Source organism: Dasypus novemcinctus, chromosome 4 (assembly GCF_030445035.2).
Source record: "Dasypus novemcinctus isolate mDasNov1 chromosome 4, mDasNov1.1.hap2, whole genome shotgun sequence".
Taxonomy (NCBI): Eukaryota; Metazoa; Chordata; class Mammalia; order Cingulata; family Dasypodidae; genus Dasypus; species Dasypus novemcinctus.
The window spans coordinates 78,476,024-78,499,102 of record NC_080676.1 but is presented as its reverse complement, the minus strand read 5'-3'; the positions used below and the strand labels follow the sequence as shown (position 1 = coordinate 78,499,102).

The following is a 23,079-nucleotide window of genomic DNA, read 5'->3' as shown; positions in this document are numbered from 1 at the left end:
CCTGTGCATACTGGTTTTCCTTGTACTTTTAAGTTAGAAGCTATAAAGTTGAGCTAAAATAGGACAGTTTAGCCTTGTAATATTCCTCAGGAAGGATTATATTCAGGGCTATATCTTCTGAAGATTCAGGACCAAAAGCCTTGTAGGTTTAGCCTCAGCTCTGTCTAGCCTCCTTCCTGATGGAGCTGTGGAGGTATTCAGTATTCTGAGGCTTTGTCAGAGAGGCTTATTACTCTGAGAACTGCGCCAGCCCTGTGGGCACCCATCCCAGACAGGAAGAGCCATTGATGTATTCCCTGGCCTCAAAGCCTTCAAATGATTCCTGAATTCAGAGGAGTTGACCAGCTGTGTTTGCTGAGTCTTACTCTCCTAGTATGTGGATGGAATGAGCTTTCAGTGTTTCATTTTCAAATACCGTGTAAACACAGACCTTCGTTTTCTCCTTTAAAGATATTAGATGAAATATGTTCAAATTTAGCAGAATATGGGTTCTATGCCTGTCACAAGAGAAAAGGGGGCCCATGTCCCCAGAACTTCTGTGATGCGTCTTGGTCTGTTCTGTTCTGTGCAGACCAGGCAGACGGGTCTGTCTAAAACTACCAGACCATTAATGGTTGTTCCAGGAAAGGTCCAAATAGCTGCCTATACCTGGAGGGGCCTCTACTCCAGACTTCATGACGATAATACACAAAACATTAAACTAAATTAAATTTTTAACTGTTAATTTAAAAACTGAACAGTTTTTTTGTGCATAAAAACACAGCTACATACTACAAAGGATAAACAAAGGAATCCTGATTGAACTCTCCTGGTCCAATCTGGCTTTCTCTTGGTGCTTTTTTTATTGGAGGTTTTCAGTGGTTGTTATTGTTGTTATGATTTTAGGTTATAGACTAGCTTAAAGTTTCCTTTATTAAAAGATATATTAACACTATTTTTCCCTTTTTTATTTTTAAAGAGGCTTTAGATTATATAAATGTTACATCAAAAATATAGGGGATTCCCATACACCCCACTCCCTCCCCTCCATACTTTCCCACAGTAACAACATCTTTCATTAATGTGGTGCATTTGTTACAATTGATGAGCACATATTGAAGCATTGTTACTAACCATGGACTATATTTTATATTATAGTTTACACTTGGTCCCACACAATTTTGTAGGCTTTGAAGAAATGTATAATAGCCTGTAACTGTCATTGCAATGACAATCTCAGGATTTTGGCACCCTGGCAGTGGGCCTTACCTTGGAATATATGCTCCCCAATGTAACAGAATTAGATTCATTCATAAATTCCCTACACATGGCTCCTCTACCCCTTTTATTTTTTTTAAAGATATATTTATTTATTTCTCTCCTCTACCTCTCCACTCCCCTACCCCCCCCCCCCCCGCCCCAGTTGTCTGTTCTCTGTGTCCATTTGCTGTGTGTACTTCTTTGTCCGCTTCTGCGTTGTCAGCGGCACGGGAATCTGTGTTTCTTTTTGTTGCGTCATCTTGTTGGGTCAGCCCTCCGTGTGGGCAGCGCCATTCTTGGGCAGGCTGCACTTTTTTTCACGCTGGGTGCCTCTCCTTACGGGGCGCACTCCCTGCGCTTGGGGCTCCCCTACGCGGGGGACACCCCTGCGTGGCAGGGCACTCCTTGCGTGCATCAGCACTGTGCGTGGGCCAGCTGCACATGGGTCAAGGAGGCCCAGGGTTTGAACCGCGGACCTCCCATGTGGTAGACGGACGCCCTAATCACTGGGCTAAGTCCGCTTCCCTACCCCTTTTATTTAAACATATAATTAGCACTATACTTGTTAAATATGTATTCCAGAGACTTAAATCTTCCATCTGTTATATGCCAGTTGAGCCCTGAATCTCAGCAGAGTTAATACTGTATCTTTATTCCAAATTATTAAGAGGTTTTTATTGGCTGCCCATTTTACTAAATGCCTCAAGAACAACTTCTCTGCTCAAGGCTGCAGCCCTGTGTTTGTGGGGACTGACGTATATTTGATTCAACTCCCTGTGGCAAGAAGAGTAACTTTTTATTATTCTGACCTGAGTGGATAATGGACTACTCCATTACCCAGAGACATGGGTGCAAATAACCTTTCTTGTGTTTTGAGACCCGTTCCAACGGTAGCCATTCTGGAGGGAGTTCCAGGCGTTTGAACTGTTTGGGCTTCAGAACTCGATTGATTGTGCATTAATTTACATCTGCCCTACAGGGATAATGTGCCCTGAATAAGTGATGTCGGTTGATAGAATTTATTGAGCGTGTTTTACATGTCAGGCATTGGTTAAATGCCTCTTGTATTAGCTATTTCATCCTTATAAGAGCACTAATGATGAGATAGTTTTGTTATGTTGCAAGTTTTATTGAAGAGAAGACTAAGGCAGAGATGGGCTGAAGTCATTCCCAACATCTCGCAGCTGGTACCTGACAGAGCAATGGATTGAACCAGAGTCCCTGCTCTTAGCCACTAAGCTAAGGCTCCTGAAGGCTGGGAGCAGGAAAGTCTCCCCTTTTGACAGCCATCATCTTGGGAAAACAATCTTATGTCTTCTCAGATAATACAGGAAACACAACATTGCCAAACAAAGTTTTTAGCTTTTGCATTCTGCAAAGTTTTCAGTCTTTAGCTTTTGCATTCTGAAGAGAAAGTACCTATGAAGTCCCTATTTGAATGACAGTGCGCGCCACACAGCAGGTGCCCACTTAGTGTCATCTATTACACCAGGTAAAACTTGCCAGAAAGAGACCAGAAAAGACAAGTGAAAAAACATCCCTGTCCCCCCAAAATTAGATGGTACTTTGTTCTAATCAGATGAAAAGTTCAGCTGAATTTCTGATGCTTTCGGAATGACTAATGCTCCCATGGCAACAGGGTGTGAAGCCGAGCCAACTAAACAGTCGTTTGACAAGAGTTTCTCACACTCTGCTTATTTTCACTTTCTTTATTTTTGCTTTGTGGACCCTGTCCTATCATTGGTAATACTTTGAGTTTTCTCTAGTGACTTACAATGTTTTTATGAAAAATTAATTTCTTTCAAATATATATCCTTTAAATTGTTGTTGCCTCCTCAAGCATAGTATTTATTACATTGAAGATAGACAAAAAATTTTTGGAACTCATTTAATTTTATAAATGATTTAAAAATACTTTTCTTTAAAAGAAAATTAACTTTACAGAAAGCTCTCTGGAGTTCACATTAAAGGTGAATTGAGGAAGAAGTGCACCGTGGCCGGGGCCTGATGCTTTATATCATGCAGCTTTTCTTTATTTGAAAGAGGAAATATTTGGATAACTAAATAATTACTGCAAGTATACTTGTAGGAAACCCTTACCAATTACTGATCAGCAGGGAGGGAAGTGAGAGTCAAAAATTTGACTTCATAAAATAGTATGATTCATAGAATATTTTGAAAAAAAGAAGTGGGTTTTTTCAAAAGCACATGTATTATTAATATAAACCGTGTACCTGGATAAGTTATCACAAATATGTCCTACAGCATGTGTTAGCTATCCTTGTTGTATAACTAGAGAGCGTCTTAATTGTGAAGGATTCATGATTAAAAGGTAATAACAATAAACCAATGCGGAAGGAGGCTTCTGGGACAATGCAGAGAAAGGAAAATGTGTTTTGATTTTGAGCTTGGTTTTTAGGATACCCAAGACCTGCTTCTTGGGCAAGCACAGGAATACAGTCTGGCCTGGACTCAGGAATTAGGAAACCTTGTGGTGAAGTGGAGAGAATGAGTGCACAGAGCAGTAAGGAGAAAAAAGCAGATACAGGCATGTAAGTAAAACCTTACCTAATGCACTTCAGGATCCCCAGCCTCCGCGGCGTAGTGCCCGGCACGTGGGTGAAGCTTCTCCTATTTAGTTGAATAAGTGAATGAATGGTGAACTTGGATAAATTGCCAAGGCTTTCCTCATCCTAAAAATGGAGATAGAATTGTATTTACTTTATGGTATCATTGTGAAGATAAAAAATATATAGGAAGAGGTGTGATATGGGGGCGTTTTCAGCACTTGGAATTGTCCTGAATGGTATTGCAGGGACAGATGCTGGACATCATATATCCTGCCATAACCCACTGAATGGACAGGGAGAGAGTGTCAACTACAATGTAAACTATAATCCATGCTGTGTAGCAGTGCTCCAAAATATATTCATCAAATGCAATGAATGTGCCATATTGATGATGTGGGTGGAGTGGGGGTGGGGTGGGGAGGGGGGGTATACGGGATCCTCTTATATTTTTTAATGTAACATTTTATATGATCTATGTATCTTTAAAATAAAAAAATCTATTATAAAAAATAAATATATAAGATATGTAACAGTATTATTAATTAATATAGTTTCATTGATGCGTTGACAGGCTGGATTTGGGTGGCTAGGGAGAGATGCCTTGGCTGAGAGTTCAGCCGCAGAAATCACCTCCAAAGTCATGCTGCAGTCTTAATCTGTGCACTGTGACCCGCAGCTCCTGCCCTTGCTCTTTGGCTAAGACACTTCCTTTCTCCCGGACTCATCAATTATTCATGAAATGAAACAATCTCATAAAATTACTTCTACGGGTCTTTTATGTACTAATGATATAAAATTTTCCTTGCTGCGGAAATCTTACTGTTTTTGTCCATAGTCGTATTTCTATTTCTAAAGTATTCTTTTGAGGCATATGCTACATATCAGTTAATAACCCCATTTCAAGCATACAATTCAATGATTTTTAGTAAATTTACTGAGCTGTGCAACCATCACCACAAAACAATTTTGGCACGTTTTCATCACCCCAGTAAGATCTGTCATGCCCATTGACTGTAAATCGCTGTTCCTACCCCTTGCCCCAGGTAATCACTTTCGGCCTGTAAGGATTTACCCTTTCTGGACAATCCATATAATGAAATCATACAATATGTGGTCCCTTGTATCTGGCATCTTTCACTTAGCACAATGTTTTTTAGTTTCATCCTTGTCATAGTGTATGCCTAAAATATTTGCTTTTATTTACTTCCTATGAGTGAAAAATGCAACTCAACAGATTTCTTATTGAACTTGTAGGACCATTGGCTAAGGATTCAAAACTTGTATTGTTAATATTTATTCATCCATTGATTGAGACATTCACATATTCATCCAGGAAGCATTTATCAAGGCCCAGGCAGTACCTTAGGCTTTAGAAATGCACAAATGAATAAGATGCAGTCCTTGCTTGAGAGAAACCCTCATCTTGAGGGGACACCAGACATAGAAAGAGACAATAATGAGACAGTTGAGCAGTGCCATCACTGAGGCCTATGCAGAATATTCTGGAAGCACCAGGGATGGACTGCCCAGCTGCCTTAAGGAGGGTAGGAAGAGGAAAGGCACTTGAATTGGGCCTTGGAGGATGAATTAGACCTTTCTAGGTTGGCCAAGTTCCACTGGTGGTGTAGGAAATAGTTTCAGAGGAGTCTGCGAGGATTTGGTATAAGAAAAAGGTAACACAGGAATTAACATTGAGTCAAATACTGAGAAAGTGACTCCAATTTTAATTTTTTATTTGGTCTTTATTTTGTATTAAGTAGTTTAGCACTAATATTTGTATCATCTAGCATGTACTAATCTCTCTTTTCCATAAAGAGGAAACGGGTCTCTGTCTCCAGAGACTTTCCAACTCAAATGTAATAACATTGTATATATGTTGTATTCATTTTTCATTTATAGCAAATGATACTGCTTTTTACAGATTTTAGTAGTGACATAAAGATTACTTTAAAAATAAATTTAGTTAAAGCTAAAAAAATAGAATAGATTTTTCATGGATCTGAGGTAGTACTAGTAAGAAGAATGACTGAAGTTTGGGAAATACTTCTCCAAACATTTTGAAAGCAGGACTTTCAGTTTAGGTTGTCTCATATATTTCAACTTCTGAGTACTAGGGGGGAAAAAAAGACATTTGAAAATTAAGTGGAATCTGAATTAATTCTGTTGCGCTCTGATAGGTGGGTAATTTTATGTGATACAGTAAGGAAACCAAGTAGACCCTTCAAACAAACAAACAAAAACACTATGTAAAATCCAAAGGAAAAAACTATTTACTATTTACTATTGTAAAATCCAAAGGAAAACCCCATGTGGGGCCTCTCCATACAAAGGATGAAGTTTCCAAGGTATGCACATAGAAGTGGCTGAGGGGAAGTGAGGACCCTGTGAGTCAGGGCCCAGAAGCCAAGCAGGAGCCCTGTGGGTTAGAGAGGCCCTGGATAGAAGGCGAAGAGGTTTACAGATCTGTAAAATGAAGAATGATCTTCACCTCTCTAGTGATAGGAGGAAGGATCTTTGTGGAAAGGTCAAAGTAAGAAGTGGGACTATCTGAAAGAAGATAGGAAAGTAAAAATGAAAAGAAGACTAAATACCTGCGTGACATACTCCGTACCAGGTATTTCACATGCAAGCTTTTATTTGGTGGTGGGATTTTTTTTTTTTTTTCACTACAGTATAGCAAGGAAGCTATTATTGGTCACATTTCATAGACGAGGCAATGTTCTGCTTAGAGATATTTGATTGCTTGCCCAGGGTTCCGTGGTCAAGCCAGGATCTTACCTCAGTCTACCAGTTCTAAGCCCATGCCCCTCCCCCTGCACCATAGGCCTTTGCTTGGGGACCTCTTCAATTGAGTCAACCACAAACAGCTTTCACTTTGTCACTTGTAACTTCTCCAGCCCTGTGGGACTCAGGCAGTCTTGAAGAGAGCAGAAGAGGCATGCTCAGAGGGGGACTGCCTTTCTCCTGTGCTCAAATGCTCCAGGCCTCAGAGGCGTGAATATTCCTCACACTGAGCAAGGGTTCACAGTTCCTGTTGGGGTCAGAAAAAGGAGCCATGCATCCAGGGCGGGGTTATATAAGCAGAGTCTGTCCCCACTGAGGCACTAGCTTTGGAGAACTCCACTTAGAGTTCATACACCTTTCACCCTTCTGTTTGCGACTTATTCCCAGACTCGAGTACCACCCACTTCTGGGAATAGTGGGCCAAGGTAATAGAAACATTCTAGATGAGGAAAATCCAAAAATGGTGGTTGTGTATGCTGATTGCCCTTGAGCAGGAGCCATAGAAAGATACCTAATGAATTATTTGGTGGGAAGGTGAGAGGTGAAGTCTCTCTGCTCCCTAGGTTGAGCACTGCCTCCTGCAGTTCTGCCAAGCCAGATCCAGGATCTGGCGCATGGGGTCCCCAGGAAAGCATTTATTGAAATGTCCTCACCTAGGGGCCTCAAAGACTGTACCCTGGATCTCTGTGAATCTGTTAGGGCAAGAGTCTTTGTAATTAATGTTTGTGATGGGGTTATCTTTGGGGGGTTTCCTCAGGGCTTTACACTCTCTCTCTGAGATGGGTCTGTAGTCATTCTCATCAGTGGAAATGCCCACCTGCTGGTAGAAGACAGTCGGAGCTAAGCAAGAACTCAGCCTCAGTCTGACTGACCTCAGTCTGCGGTGCTGCTTCTCTCTAGTTAGTTCCCCTTTCACTATCTGAGTTCTTGCCTCAGTCTTGAGGTATTCTCTCTCTCTACAGGCAGTCTGAGGAGGTATCCGGAGCTCTCAACAGCTCCTCCTAGTTTATTTTGAGCACTTTGCTCCTGTGTGCATCGGGAATGCCACTGGGCTTATGTGCCTGGTCTCTGGGAGCTGCGGTGGATGGGCATTTGTGACAGGTATGTTCTTAGGACGTTCGTAAGCCTGGGGAGCGTGATATGGGTGGGTGTTCAGAACTGGGGCTGATGACTGGCAAGGGAATGAGTAAGAGGGGTGTGAGTACATGTTTAAAGCCCCTGACCGTCAGACTTGATTCTCACTGGCTAAGTTGGAGGTGGAACATTACAAAAACGGGTCTCTTCCAGTCAGATCCCTTCATCTGCTGTGGTGAGCTAAGAGACAGGACAGGAAGAAAATAGGAGGTGCTACTTACCAAACAACAGGCAGCTGCTTTTGGCTGGGTGCTGGGGGCTCTGAGCAGCTCTGCTCCACGAGAAGCTGTCCAAAGATGCTGGCCCTGCCTGAGCCCCTTGTGCAAGTGGGAAGTCCAGAGGACTGGGGCAAAGCACGCAGGCTCCCTGCAACGTCCTCTGCTGTCTTATTTGACCTTTCCCTTCTTCCACCCAGAAAGCTTTCTGCATCCCTTCTTCCCACCCAAGTGTCCCTGTCCAAAAGGATTAGTCCCTCTTGGCACCAGGGACCAAATATCTCATTTGGAAAAGCCTTAGGTCCAAAAAGAGCCCAACGGTGGTTTTGTGTGTTTAGCACATGGTGAACATATTTGCATTTTGCAAATAGACTTAAAATAGTGCCTACATTAATAGTAATTTAAGGTTCTGGAGAGACAGGTGAAATATTTTGTGACCAAGGGACCTTCCCACCTCTCAAATTGTAATAACTAAGGAGATAGCCTATTCCTCTGACATTCAGCCTTAATCTTGGGATAAAGATTCTGGACAAAAATGAGTCTATTCAAGAACACACCAAGTCACAGTGCTATATAAGAAAGTGAGTTTTAGATCTGCTGTTTGCTGTTGCAGATGCCATTAACGCTATTTGTGTGAGATATCTTGTGTGTAATGGAAGATTTTATGTATCCTGAATATGTTTATTGAGTGCTTACTATGCCCAGGTACTGGATTTTTAATGGGGAACATAAAAGACATGGTCCCTGCATGTTTGAAGCTTCTGGCCTAATGGGAAAATGATTTTAGTTAAATAATCACACTAAAAATGATCACATAGTGAGAGTGCCATGATGGGAAAGAAAATGGTTCTATGCTACTGTGCTAACTCGTTCAATTAATATGTCTTTGAGTTTGAAATTTTGGTTAGTCTGTTATTCCTGGTTGTCTGGTGTACCTTCCCAGGTGGAGGTGGGCATGTTGAGGATTGGATTTTATGGGGCGGGAGAGGGAGTGGGAGGGAAAAGAAAGTGAAAGCTGAAAGGGTGGCCAGAAGGTGCCAGATTCTTCAGGAGAAAATCAAGGTTCAAATACCATGTTTCAGATATCAGACAGAGGTGGGACTTGTGGGTAAGCATCTCTGGGCCATGGAATTGAAGCTGTGAGGAGATAGAACTAGAGCAAAATGAGGTCTGAAACAAGCAGGGTAGATGGCAGAGAGGTTCCTGGGCAGTGTTGCAGAGCCCAGGACAGTGTTGACCACTCCCCTTGCATGGCCAGGTGGGCATGGAGAGAGACTGTGCATGTAGAGGGGGTGGAGGGGGCAGAGGTGGGGCACACTACCTTTATTGAACCCACAATCTCTTCTCTAACCTAACTGAATTGTTTCTGAGCTGTACATTGGTGAACACTCAGACTGAGATTGGGGCAATAGATGTGATTTTGATTACATGGAGAGGAAGAGAAGTGTGTCTTTTGCATTTTCCAGCTCCCCATCAAGGCCCTGCGACCACAACCCTCAGAAGGGCCCCTTTCCCTACCCTTCACCCTCCTTTCTTAGGAATGATCCTTCTGTGTTCCATTTCCTATTGAGGTAAATTAACTTGAAGTTAACTCTAAATGGCTCAAAACAAAAAACATTTCTCCCTTCCCCTAACATTTGCATTTCAAGAGGGGCTTTCAAAAAAAAATGCCTTGAGCCTAGAAGTGAGTAATATGGGAATTCCAGGGCCAGTGTGAGGGATTGGGGGAGGGGAACGTCCCTCCAATTGTGCCCTTGAAACATTGGCTTTTTTCTGTTTTATCTTTACTCTGGTCTGAGAGAACAAGGAAGAGGCTCTGTTAGGGGCCAGGATGGGCCTGGCTGTCTTTTAGTGAGTTCTATGGGCCTCATTCCTGGTAGAACGCGCTCTTGCTCGATGTGCACAGACTCAGAGAGCTACTTATTTTAACTCTCGAAAAACTGCACGATGCTCACCCTGAAACATTTTTTGATAAAAAGAAAAACTGTTTTCCAATCCCACTGATAATTTGAAAAGGGGTATTGCTTGTCTCAGAAGGATATGATTTTAGACATGACTAGGACTGGCTATTTGCCCCGTGTATAGTCTTACTTTTGAAGGACCAAAAAGGCTGAATGTTGTTGTTGGCAGGCTAAAGAACCTCTTCCTAGTCAGTGCCAAGAATAGACTCTTTTTAAACTTTAGTCACTTACAATGTTAGAGAGTGAATAAAAGCATCCTTTTGCTCCTTATGAATCTGCATAGACATTTCTTCTTTGTATGTATGCATCTTTGATGCCACTCTCTTCGCGTCTGTGCAGGAACATGGTGCTCCCAACTGGGTGAAAGAAAGGATAGCTAATGAAAGGAAATCAAGGGTTATGTTAAAAAAAAATTCTCTACAACCCGGGGCTTAGGAAACCAGTTAGACATGCGGTCCAGTCTGAGCTAGAAAGAGACGTGGCTGGTGGAGGGAGTGCAAAGAAAGCAAAGCTCAGAATGGGTGACTCGTAGTCAAAGCCAATGTCCACTCGGACACCAGGGCATGTTAATGCTCTTGTCAAGGCATCCTTCATGTTCATCTCTTCTTTATCATTTCTGCTGTCCCCGACCCCCACTGGTCCACCTCCTCACCTCATATGAACTGTCAATATTGGCTCTCTTGACACCCACATACCAGCCCTCACCTCCATCCTCAGGCCACTGACATGCTTATTTTCTTTAAACTTTCATCACATCATTTTTCTATGCCCAAACTATTAATCCAAATCTCCCTATTTTCTATCAAATCAAGCATCGCTTCTTTTCTGACCTTCCAGTCCCCTTTAAGCTATTCTACTCTACAGAAATTAGTATTCCATTATTTGTCCAAAGTCAGCCTCTTTTCCAGTCCAGTCATGTCTTCTTGACCTATAAATGTTTTGACAATGCTCTTTCATAGTTTGTAACAATTATTTCACAGCAATTCAAGGTATTGGTGGTGGAGTAATGTATAGGAACCCTGTATGATGACGTGCGTATTTGTTTTATAAGTTCACGACTTTTACTATATACTTATTGTCTATGGATATTCATGTATGAATGACAGACTTCAATTTAAAAATAGTTTTTAAAAAGGCCATGGCCATTCCCCCTTTCCCACATATCCTTTTATAGTTGATTGTGACCAGAAAGTTTTCGAAGAATATTATACCAATAAGAAATACTGAAGGAGAGAAATCCAAGGTTATGCCTACGTTCTTGTGCATCTGAGTGCATATTTGTGTGTATCAAGATGATGGCTAAAACGTTTATCCAGGTAAACTCAATGAGACATTTAAACATGATTCACTAGGAGACAGTAGTTCTTTGAGACACTTTAAATGGGTATGGAGGGTACAGGTTTGCACCTTATCTCTTTGTACCTCTCGGTGGCACTGTCATGGGAAGGATTGTTAGAGTCTGCAAAGCCTTTCAAGGACAAAGAAACTGGGCTACCACCCTTTGAGTTCTAGAAACCAGTGATTGTTGATGTGAAAGGAAGACAGCAGTTCTCTGAGGAAGACTGCATTGATCAACGGCTGATAGCAATCACGTGTGGGAGTATCAGAACGAGTGTGTCTAGGGCCCGCACTGGGTAGAGCTGCATCTGCTCTAAAATTGGCTTTTTCATGCAAGCCTAGAACACTTGGTTCCTGTCACCAGGGTAAAGTTCAGAGATCATCCCTTTCTAGGTCCAGTTCAGCATTACAACTCCCACACAAGCCTTTAAAACTATAGCATTGCTTGCTGTTCTCCATCTCTTCTGAAACCTGGATTTCTGTGCAGTCAGCACAGAAAACCCTCCACAAACAAGGGACCCTCTAAATGCACAAGCAGAAACATATTACAACTACCATACTATATATTATGCTAACAATAAGATGAATCTACTGGGAGGAGCAGGGGAAGGTAGTATGTCCAGGTCTCCTCCTTTTTTCCCCCTCCATCCTGGGACTGTAATGAGAATCTTAGAGGGATCTTAAAAGTTATATACTCCACCCTTGTCTCCAAATCAAGTATCCTTCCTAAAATATCTCCTCTGCATTATTACTCCACTTTTGTTTGAATAGTTCTGATGATGGGGAGCTCATTTCCTCGCAGGAAAGTCCAGTCCATGGTTGGAGTGCTCTTTTAAAAGTTCTTCATCATCTGGAGCTGAAATCTGGCTTCCGATAAACTCCAATTATTGAAACTCCTCACCCTTCAGCAATAGTGAAAGTGTCCTTGCATGTGGAGGGCCTTGGCCACAATGTACTTGCAGCCTTCTCTTCTCCAGATTCATTACCCCCAGTCCTTTTAACTGTTCCTCATTTGACCTATTTTATTATTCCCTTGTGAATCTTGCTACTGCTGCTTTTCATAAAATCTAATTTGTCAGTGTCATTCAAGTATAACTGACCTCATGAACATGATACTCCTACAAGATTGGTCTGATCAGCAGAGTGACCCAATTCTACACTTCTACCTAAGAGAATTCATTTTTTTATTAGCCACATCACACGAATATATAAGTGATTTTTATGTGTACTAGGGAGTAAGCTCTAGCTCTGTTCTCCACTTACTCCACCTATGAAGTTGTCATTTTAAAACTTAGGTACAGACCTTCACTCATCCTCATGAGATTCACTATGTTAGCTTTAGTCTCTTTTTTCAGGCTTTATGAGTACTGTTTCAGCTGACTAACTTAATAACTATCTGGCTCATTTGCATGTGATTTGCACATGTGAAAACAGAAGTATACTATCTGTCCTTTCATTCATAGTTTTACTAAATACATGAAATTGAAAAAGTTAAAAACAAAACAGAGCCTCATAGTACCCTCTGTGGCATCAATCTGTTAAGCAAGAATGAGTCGCAGAACTCAGCTGTTAAATGAATGAATGAATGCTTTGACCTCAGCCCCCACAGTTAATCCGTCACCATGCGCTGTTAATTTTAATATCAAATATTTCTGGAATCTATCTACTTCTACTGCTACCACCCTAGACCGAATGGTCATAAACTACCACAGCAGTCAACTGAATTGTGTCTGTTCTGGCTTCCCCACTAACCATTTGATACACAGAGTCATCTTTTCAAAGTATAAAGTTATTATATCATTCCTCTGCTTTTTCTCCTTCAGTGGCTCATATTTCTGTCAGAATAAAGACCTGAATCACCCTGCTGGCCTCTCCAGCCTTGTGTCTCACCTCTCTCTGCACTTCAGCCACATTGACCATCTTGTACACTCTTTCATGACCCTCCTGCCTCAGTGCCTTTGCACATACTAATCCCTTTACCTAGAATCCTTCCTAGCCCCTTGCAGCCCTTTAACACTTTTAACAACCCAGTTGGTACCTCCTCAATCAGTTCTTTTTATCTATTGGTGTATAACACACTGCCCCAAAACTTAGCAGCTTAAAACAACAAATATTTCATGCTATTTTGCAATGTTGTGGGTCAGGAATTTGGGTAGGACTTTGGGTGATTTCCTGTTCCTCATGACATCAACTGAGATCAGTGGATGACATTAAGCCGGTGGATAGGTGCTTCTAGAGCTGCACCAGAATGTAGCTATTCTGAACTGAGGTGTGCTATAAATATAAAATACCCACCTGATTTTTAAGGATATAGTACAAAAAAAGAATGTAAAATAGCTCAATAATTTTTATATTGATTACATGTTGAGATGCTATTTTAGATATATTGGATTGAATAAAATATATTATTAAAATTAATTTCACCTTTTTTTTCAGCATTTTAATTTGGTTACTGGAAATTTTCAAATTACATACATGGCTTGCATTTGTGGCTTGCATCTTATTTCTACTGGGCAGTGCTAATCTAAAGCAGGAGTTGGCAATTCTTTCTATACTGGATCTGATAGAAAATATTTTTAGCTTTGTAGGCCCTGTGGTCTCTGTCACAGGTACTCAACTCTGCATTGTAGTGTGAACAACAGAAAATGAAACAAATGGGCATGGCTGTGTTCCAATAAAACTTTATTTATAAAAACAGGCAGTGGGCCAGATTTGATCTGCAGGTCATAGTTTGCTAAACCCTGGTCTAGAAGTTCTAAGATTTTATTCACATCTGGTGGCTTGACAGAGATGGCTGGAAGACTAGGCTCAGCTAGGACTGTTGACCCAAACCCCTGCACATGGCATCTCTGACATGGTGGTCTCAGAGCCCCAGAAGCTGCAAGGCTTTTTAGGACCTAGCTTCACAAGTTCCAGGGTATCCCTTCTACTGCATTGTGTTGATCAAACAAATCACTAGGCCAGCCTAGATTCAAGGAGAGGAGAATTAGACTCTATCTTTTCATGGAAGGAGCAGCAAAGAATCTGTAGCCAGGGAAACTGATGTGATTCCAGCAGCTGGGTGCCCACTACCACATGGGAAGTCCTGGGTTCAGGTTCCAGTGCCTCCTAAAGAAGACAGGCACACAACAAACAGACAAAGGGAGCAAACAGTGGGCCCAAACAATGGGGAGAGGGGAGGGGGGAGGAGAAATCATAAATAAAATGAGACTTAAAAAAAAGAATCTGTAGCCATCTGTAATTTACATCCCTCTTCAAATCTCAGTTTGGGTTACATCCATTATAAGCTCTCAAAGTTAACCACAAACCTTTCCTTTGTAGCACTTATCATACTTATAATTTTATATTTTTTTGTATGATTATTTGATCATTATCTTGCTCTTCTACTAAACTGTAAGCAACCACCTGAAGAGGAACTGTTGCTGGTTTTGCCAATTATTATATTCCCAGCGCCTAGCATAATGCCTGACTCGAGCAATATTTGTAAAATGAATGAAAGAATAAATCAATGACCACTATTAGGGTATGGTTTTTCAGCCAAGTAACTGGGCTAATATTGATCCCTCAAGTATATTAGGAAATACTCTGTCAGAAACCTTGTCAAAATTCAGATACATAAGCAACCTTCTCATTTTGCAGTTCAGAAACCATATAAAAAGGGAAATGAGCATACTCTATTCCAACCAGTACCTCAAAGATAATAATAGCTGCTCTGAAGAAATAGCTGTAGGTTCTGGTGCTCTGAGAAGTAATTCAGTGCACAGTGTTACTCCTGGGCAGCTGATGCTCCTCCTAGACCTCAACTCCCACCTCACCCAGCTGAGAGCAGCCGCCCTGCAGGCCTGGCTTGTCCTCCCATAAGCGTGAGCTGGCGGAAGGCACTGGGCTGGGGCCTGAGCACTGAGCTGAGGCAGACCCAGTACTCCAGCCCTTCCCTCATGAAGGTTGTGGTGTCTTCTGCTTTGCTTGGAGTTTTTTTTTTTTTGCTTGTTTGCTTTGTTTTTTCAGCATCGCCTTCCACAATAGTCCTGGAGCTTAAATTGTAGCTATTTGTGGACACTCAATATCTTTCCCTTTAGCATTGGGTGAGGGACCAAAGCCTACATATCTTTATATTCCTGACAACCTCTGGAACAAGCCTGACACTGCATAAATTCAATAAATGTTTGCCTGAAAGACTTTCATTGAATAACCTTCCTCAGATACCAACACACTTAGCAGCATTTTTCCTGATTCCCTGGGTACCATGAATATTCTTTAAAAAGTGATGAAATAGAGCACCTTTTTCTTTGCTGCCCTCCAACTTCCACCTGGACCCTTCTCTCACTTCCTGTCTTGTCAGATCTGCATACTTCCTTTTGCCTGTAGGATGTCCTATATGCGCTTTCAGACCTGACACTCAAATAATGCCCCTTATGTAATTACCCCCTCTCTTTTTGCCCAAATACTCATATTTTCCAGGGCTCACCTAGGTGTGGTTCAGATATAACCATACTGTGTGCCTGAGGCTAAGCCCACAGTTGAAACTGATACCAACCAGGATTAGGCAGAGAAGGCTCTTTCTGCCTGACACACAGGAAGTACTCGAGCAATATTTGTATAATGAATGGCAGTTTAGTTAAGAGAATCTACTGACAGACAGGGACATTTGTGGGCCTCTCCCACACCCATCCCACCCTCTCTCCCTGAGGGCCCCACTCTTATTCCTGAAGCTACCACGGCACCTGGCCCTGTGGATGAGTTGCTCTCCTCTTACACTAAGAGAAGGTAGAATTAGAGTCCTGCCTACTTGTTCCCAGCTGAAAATGGCTGGGATCTCTAAAGAAACTACACTAAAATGTTAAAGAGAACACAATGAGAATGCATGGATTTAAATCTCGGCTCTATTATTTCCTAGCTAGGTGGCCTGGGCAAGTTTTTAAACTCTCTGAGACTCCATTTCTTCATCTGTCACATGGGGGAAACAATCCCCTATGTGAGGGACCACATTGTGCTGGTTCTTACTCATGTCCTGTGATTTTCCAGGCACACACAAAGCAGATGAAAGTGGAGAATAAGGCCTCATCCACGGCCATTGCTCTTCTTAGGTTTCTAACCCTCTAAAAGTTCTCCAGTTCACCCACCTCACAGACATTATGCTGCTCACAACTGACAGAAATCTCCTCTCAGAGAATCCCCCCACAAATTCTTAGGTTCTTTCCTCTCCCATTCCCCTTTTTGCTCTCTTCCTGCGAAAGCAAGAATTTCTACTTCACGGACTTTCTGGAGAAAGCAATGTCTTGCTGTTAATGGCTGGGGTTTCATTCCTGAGGAGGAATGCCATTTCTGCTTTTCTTCAGAGCAAGCAACATCGGAGAAGTTGGCTTCCTCACCACCCCTCCACATACCGACCCCCAACCCCACCACACACCATGGCTGGAGTTGAGAGTAGTACTTTGCATGAGGTATTGACATTTTATAACAGAGGATCATGTCAATCTTGAGTACTGTAAACACCATATTTTAAGAGGATCATTGACAAACTAGAAAAGTCCAAAGTATTATCCAGGATGGTATACCCATCTCCAATTTAATGTTAAGTTTACTAGGCCTGGAGCTGCTCAGCCAGGACGTTCAGGAGGGCTGTGATAGCTGTCCTCAAATCCTTAGAGGGCATTGATAGAAAGGGGTTACACTTACTTGTACTTTCAGAGGACAAAACCAGTACCAATAAGAGGAAGTTAAGGACAGGTAGTTCCTAACTCAAGGGTAGGAGAGAGTTTCTAAATAGAGAAGTAAAAAATGGTATTGACTTCCTTGGAGATTGTGAGTGCCCCATCACTAGGGATATTTCAAAAAATAGTGGTTGGTCGTCTGTCAAGGATATCAATAACATCACGTGCCAGGAATCAGGCTATGTTGATCTCATTTGATATTCACAAGAACCTGAGGTAGATAATTTTATTAGCCTCACTTTACAGATGAGGAGAGTGAGGAACAGGGAAGTCAAGTAACTTGCCCAAGATTTCATAGCTAGTAAGTGAAGAGCTAGGGTTTGCACTCATGAGCTCTTAATCACTGTGTGAAATTACAGGGGACTATTTGTCCAAGGGTCACACTAATTCCATATAATTATTTGAATCAAAGTTAAATTTATAGCAAAATACAATTTAATTATGTGTCTTTGTTTGACATATAACCCAAAAATGCAAATCAGAAAAAATACTATTTTTGGTTGGGTCAAGCATATTGATTTCTAGTTTGTAAAAAAATGGGAGATTTTTTTTCTATGTTAAGTAAGAGTTCAGACTTTAGGCACTCCCAGTCCTCAGACTCTATGATAAATAAGATATGGCTGGTGATTTACTATAACAAAGCACACAGGAATCAAATGAAAAGCCCTGTTCCCAAACTCTATCCTTGAATGGTGACAGGTTTTGCCCAACTGATGATACTCATACTTTCTATACTCACTTATAGAAATTACCTACTGAAATATATTACTGAATGTATTTGTAACTCATCACAAAGTGCTAGTTTCGTATATTTATAAGAGCTCCTACAAATCAATAAGAAAATAAAAAGATCACCATCCCAAATTAAAAATGAGCAAATGAAATGTACAGAATGTATATGGAACAAGAAATACTATTTCATATACCTTTGAAAAGATGCTCATACTCATTCTTAATAAAAGAAATTCATTTTAAAATTAAAATGAAATGCCATCTTCACCTTTCCTGAAGGTAAAGATCACAAATTTGATGGGAAGCAGATTTGGACCAATGGATAGGGCATCTGCCTACCACATGGGAGGTGCAAGTTTCAAACCCAGGGCCTCCTGACCTGTGTGATGAGCGGGCCCACACACAGTGCTGATGCGTGCAAGGAGTGCTCTGCCACGCAGGGGTGTACCCCGCGTAGGGGAGCCCCACGCACAAGTAGTACACCCCGTAAGGAGAGCCACCCAGCACGAAAAAAGTGCAGCCTGACCAGGAGTGGCGCCGCACACACAGAGAGCTGACGCAGCAAGATGACGCAACAAAAAGAGACAGATATTCCCACAGAAGAACACACAGTGAATGGACACAGAGAGCAGACAACTGGTGGGGCAGGGAAGAAGGGAGAAATAAAAAATAAATCTTTAAAAAAAAAAATCACAAATTTGATGATAAACTATGTTGGTAAAAGGTGTATGAAAACAAGCACTCAAGTATTGGTGGAGTATAACTGATATGATCTTAGAGGAGAGTAATTTGTCAATATCTGTGAAAGTTAAAATTGCAATTACCCTTTGACCCATTGGTCAAGCAATATTGCCTACTCAAATATATGATGTGGCATGTGTTCAAGATTATTCATTGCAGCAAAAGATTGGAAACAACCTAAATGTCCATCAACAGAGAGGTAAAATAAAGTGTTGTCATCCATATAATAGAATAATATGCAGCTGTTAGAATGAGGATACTCATTATGTGCTGACATTGAATTATCTCCAACATGGTGGTAAGTATGCAAAACAGTATGTATAGTATAATTCTTTTTGTGTTTAAAAATAAAAAGAATATGATGCATTTAAATTTTTTTAAATCATTTTGTTTTTGCTTTGCCTAGAATAACTGCAAGTAGAGGAAAGAAACTGGAGACAGATAGCAATGCTCACTTCCAGTTACAACTTTGGAGGAGAATTTAGGAAAAGAGTTAGGAGAGGAATTGGCTTTCCAGTATTTGTCACACTTACCTTTTAAATTTAGTGCCATGTGCTGGTATGATCTATTTTAAATGTTTTAATTAAAATATAGAGGTTATCGTCCAGAAGGGAAGAAACATAACAGACTGGTTTAGCCTAATACTCTGTGCTGTGTCCTCTGGGAGTATAGAAGGAGGGTGTCTAGCCCAGCCCAAAGGGATCAGGGATGGCTACTAGAGAAACCATCCTGCCAACCCCCAAAGGAAGAAATTCCTTTCTGCTCTCAGAAATAGTTGTGCATCTTCTCCTGAATATGGCTTTGTTTGTATCTGATGGACAGACCTATAGATTAATTCATTGATGAGGTTCCCTTTTCACATTGGCTATTGGCCTACATTGTATCCAACCTTGAACCAAGTGAGCAGATTTCTACTGGCCTTGTACCTGGCTTCGTTTTATACACGTGCCTTTGGTTTGCTTTTTCACCCATTTCTAATGTTGGTCATCTTTCCCTATTAAATGCTTTCCTGTAAGTATCTCTCCATCCTTTTGTTACAGGTTGGGTGTAGTGGGTGGAGAGGGAGGGAGGGAGGGACAGCGGGGAAGAGAGAGAGGATAGAGATTAGGATGCATACATGTCATTTTTCTTAGCCCCATCAGGTAGATTAAGTGACTACTGGAATGCAGTAGTTCTCAATGTATGATCCTTGGACCAGCAGCTATGAGCTGGTTAGAAATAAAAATTCCATCTCTGGGGATGAGGACCAGGAAATGTTTACCATGCCTGCCAGGTGATTCTTATGCACAGTAAAGTTTGAGAACCAAAACTTTAAGAAGCAAACCAAAAGACAGATGTTTTCTAAGCGTACTCTCCATTTGCCCTCTCACACCTATTACATTCGTCAAGTTAAGTAATGGGAGCTACTGAAAAAGACAATCCCCCAAATCTCAATTAGCCAAACACAATAAAAGTTTCTGTTTTGCTTGTTACAGTCCAATGTGGATCGCTTGGGGGTGGAGGAGTCTGTTTTATTAATTTTATTAAGAGAACCAGGTGCCTTCCATAATGGGGCTTTGCCATCTTCTAGGTTCTTGGATTCCTCTGGATCTTCTGCATCTAAGAAAGAAGGGGAAGGAGGAGAGGGAGGAATATTTCCAGGCCAGGCCAAGTCAGGCCAGGAAGCAAAGTTCTTCTCTCTGCCCTAATCCCATTGGTCAGAACCCAGTCACATGACTAAATGCAGAGGAAACTGGAAAATGCTGCCTGTCTGTGGGGCTGGGAGAAAAAGGAAATGGGTGTGATGAACATGTAGCATTGCCTGCCACATCGTTAAATCTAAGTGATTCCCAAACTCCTCACCATGTTTTGGTGAAGACCAGTTTTCAGTTTCATCTTCTAATCAAGTTTTATCTTTTCTTTCTTAACTCTAGCAGCATGGGACTGAACAGCCTTCTCCTTGTGATGGCCCTCCTGCTCTCCGGTAAGAACCCTTTGGCTTTGTAAAGCCCTAGAATCCTTCCACTTACTCCCTGTGAGTCTGAACTCTGTTGAGTTGGTGGGTTTTATTTCCTTTCTACCTAGGATTGCCCAATACCATAGGTAAAAAGAATTTCCTGGAGAAGGAGGAAACACTGTGACAGAAACCAGGGGTCTCAGCTGATGGTAGGCAGGGCCAGCCTGGGGCGAAGCCCCCTTATGTGCATCCCCGCCTCGGTGCCATCTCACACCCTGGTGCTGAAGGTGCACATGGAGCAGGGTAGGGAGAATTTTGTCCGGCAATGTCCAGACAGCCAGGAGAAGCTTCCTGGGCTGATGCCCCTGAGGCTTGGCCCTTTTGCTCCACATATACTCCTTCTGGTCTCTGTCCCCATTTCTTAGGAAACTGTGGCCGGGCACCCAAAAATCCCCTTCCCTTAGGGAGGCTTGGTCTGGACATTCCCTCTCTTCCTTCTCTCCGCTTCTCCTCTACCAGCCTATGCTCACAGACTTGTAGTTGTCTTAAATACTGGGAGGATCAAGAGATTCTACTCTGCCACTACTTACTTCAAGTCGTCTGTGACCTTCAGCTAGTCCCGTCAGTAGATTTCCTGAGAAGCTAATGCAGCTGAAACTCCTGGCCCTTCAATTGCACAATCACTTCCCAAGATCCCTTGAGGGACCCTTGCAGTGTGGCCACCTGTCATATGTTTTGGTAAAATTGGCCCAAGTAAGATATTTTAACCACAGTAAGTTAAACCTACTGACCTCTTTTCCAGGGGGACTTCCCTCTATCACATTCTCCTGTCAGTGGAGTTGTTGTGGCCATGATATTTTATATTTGTAACCTTGAATTCTTTTTCTTAAAGTTCCCCTCAAATTTTATAAGCTTCAGATCTCACAAAAACTTGGATCTTCCCTGTTCCCTGCTCCTCTCTGAGTTTCAGTTTCACCATCTGTGAAATGGGGTTGACTGAGGTCCCTGCCACGCATCCTGTGACTCTGCACCTTTCAGTTGCCCCTGGCCAGTCCCTTCCTGCTGTTCCCTTCCTCACCGGCAGCACAGAGAGGAAGCCATCCCAGTTATAGCAAGAGGCAGACAGGGAGGCTGAATTGAGCCTGCAGCTTGGCCACAAGAGCACTCAGGCCACCCTGGACTAACCGAGCTGGCCACAGGTCACTTTCTCCAGGCAGCAGGCCCTTGGCCACTGTCCACACCCTGTCAGGGGAAGGGGGAGAGATGCTCCCTCAGGTCGGCCCCAGTGGGGCAGGACTTTTTGCTTTGAACTTAGGAACTTGGTGAATCCACAAGTGTGAGGTCTACAGATGTGTTCCTATAACCTGGGAAAGGAAGAAAAATGCCCTGGGAACAATTTTTCAGACAAGTCTGAATTGAGATACTACTTCCCCCCAAACTCCCCAACTCCACACACTTGAAATGAGAAAGTAGAACTGAGAAATTCTATGCACACCAGGTCCAGGTGTTGCTTTTTGCCCTTGCCTTGCCTTTGAAACTCTGCTTGGAAAGTTCTTGGCTCCTGCAAAGAGAATTATCAATATCGAAACCCTGAAAATAACCCCCAAAATGGTGACTATGTTTTATGTTGGTGAAAGAATAAACAGTTATATGTTTGGTACTACAAAGTAAAACTGGGATAGGAAGATGGTGACCCCTGAGTAGAAAAAACATTGCCAATATGTCACACACTGTGTAAACACACACACACACACACACCAAAACAGATTCCATTCTTTTTTAAAGAATGAAAAGAATCAGAGTTCTTTCTTCTCAGGGCACAAGTCTACTTACCAGCCTGGTGAGTAGTGAACTGGCCATAGGGCAGGCATCTAAAGTTTGTATTTATGAAACGAAAAGAACTTTTGTCAGTGCCATTTGCAGAGGCACTCCAACTGTCAAGCTCATTTGCTGCTATTCTGGCTCTTCCACCACACTCTCAGCCTGGAGTGGTTCCTGGAAAACCAGTAGCTCACACATCAGTTTGACTTTTGAAAGTTATTCTCTTATTGCCTGAGGGAGCTCTGTGTCCCAGGGCTACTCATTTTTCTGGAGCAGCAATTGGGGGTCTTTCTTCACCTTCAGATTTACATGGGGATTATGTTTATATGGTTAATTTTGGCTTCCACTTCCTGCTGCTGTTAGAGTAGTCACTACACTTACCACCCAGAGGTAAAAAGAAGTTCAGACCTATTGTTCCCAAAGAATTGTCATGGAGCCTGAGAGTTCTGCATTATATTGGAGGATTGCTTTGTGTGAAGCCAGTTTCAGGGTATTTTTGACATGCATGAATGTTACTCAGTAGGGAGTCTCTTACTCCCAAATTAGTTGATCATTTTTATAGAATCTAGCTTCCAGATTGAATGGGCTGTCAGGCAAGTGAATTTAATGGAAGGTGGTCACTGAATGGAATGAGTATTGGGTCGTTTGGAAGCAGGAGTGAAATTGGGAGGTAATAGAGTCTCCAATGCAGGCCAATTCCTTTTGGGGAGGAGCAAGAGTTTGAAAGCTGTGGCTTATTTTTTCTGATTATGACACCTTAGATTTTGGTCCCTGCACTACTATTGGCACTTATATAAACAAACACACTGGTAGCCCTTCCTTTAGAGCCAAGATTGTACCCTTTAGAGCTAAGCTTTTCCACAAAGGTGACCCCTCTTCCATTGCCAGAACTTG

At 42.0% G+C, this 23,079-nt stretch overlaps 1 protein-coding gene across 18 annotated transcripts in view; it reads left to right on the top strand.

Annotated features, from left to right (window-relative positions):
* The window catches only part of CD86 (CD86 molecule), a 74,356-nt gene that overhangs the window by 17,532 nt on the left and 33,745 nt on the right, over nt 1–23,079 (top strand). For 6 of the 18 annotated variants that reach the window (XM_058295714.1, XM_058295716.1, XM_004467175.3 and 3 more), the window contains exon 2: nt 20,342–20,391. In XM_058295714.1, the coding sequence (XP_058151697.1) occupies nt 20,342–20,391 (50 nt within the window). Of the gene's footprint in view, nt 1–7,468; nt 7,695–20,341; nt 20,392–23,079 lie in introns of those variants that run through there. The other 12 variants (XM_058295712.1, XM_004467176.3, XM_004467183.4 and 9 more) reach the window with 9 other exon arrangements.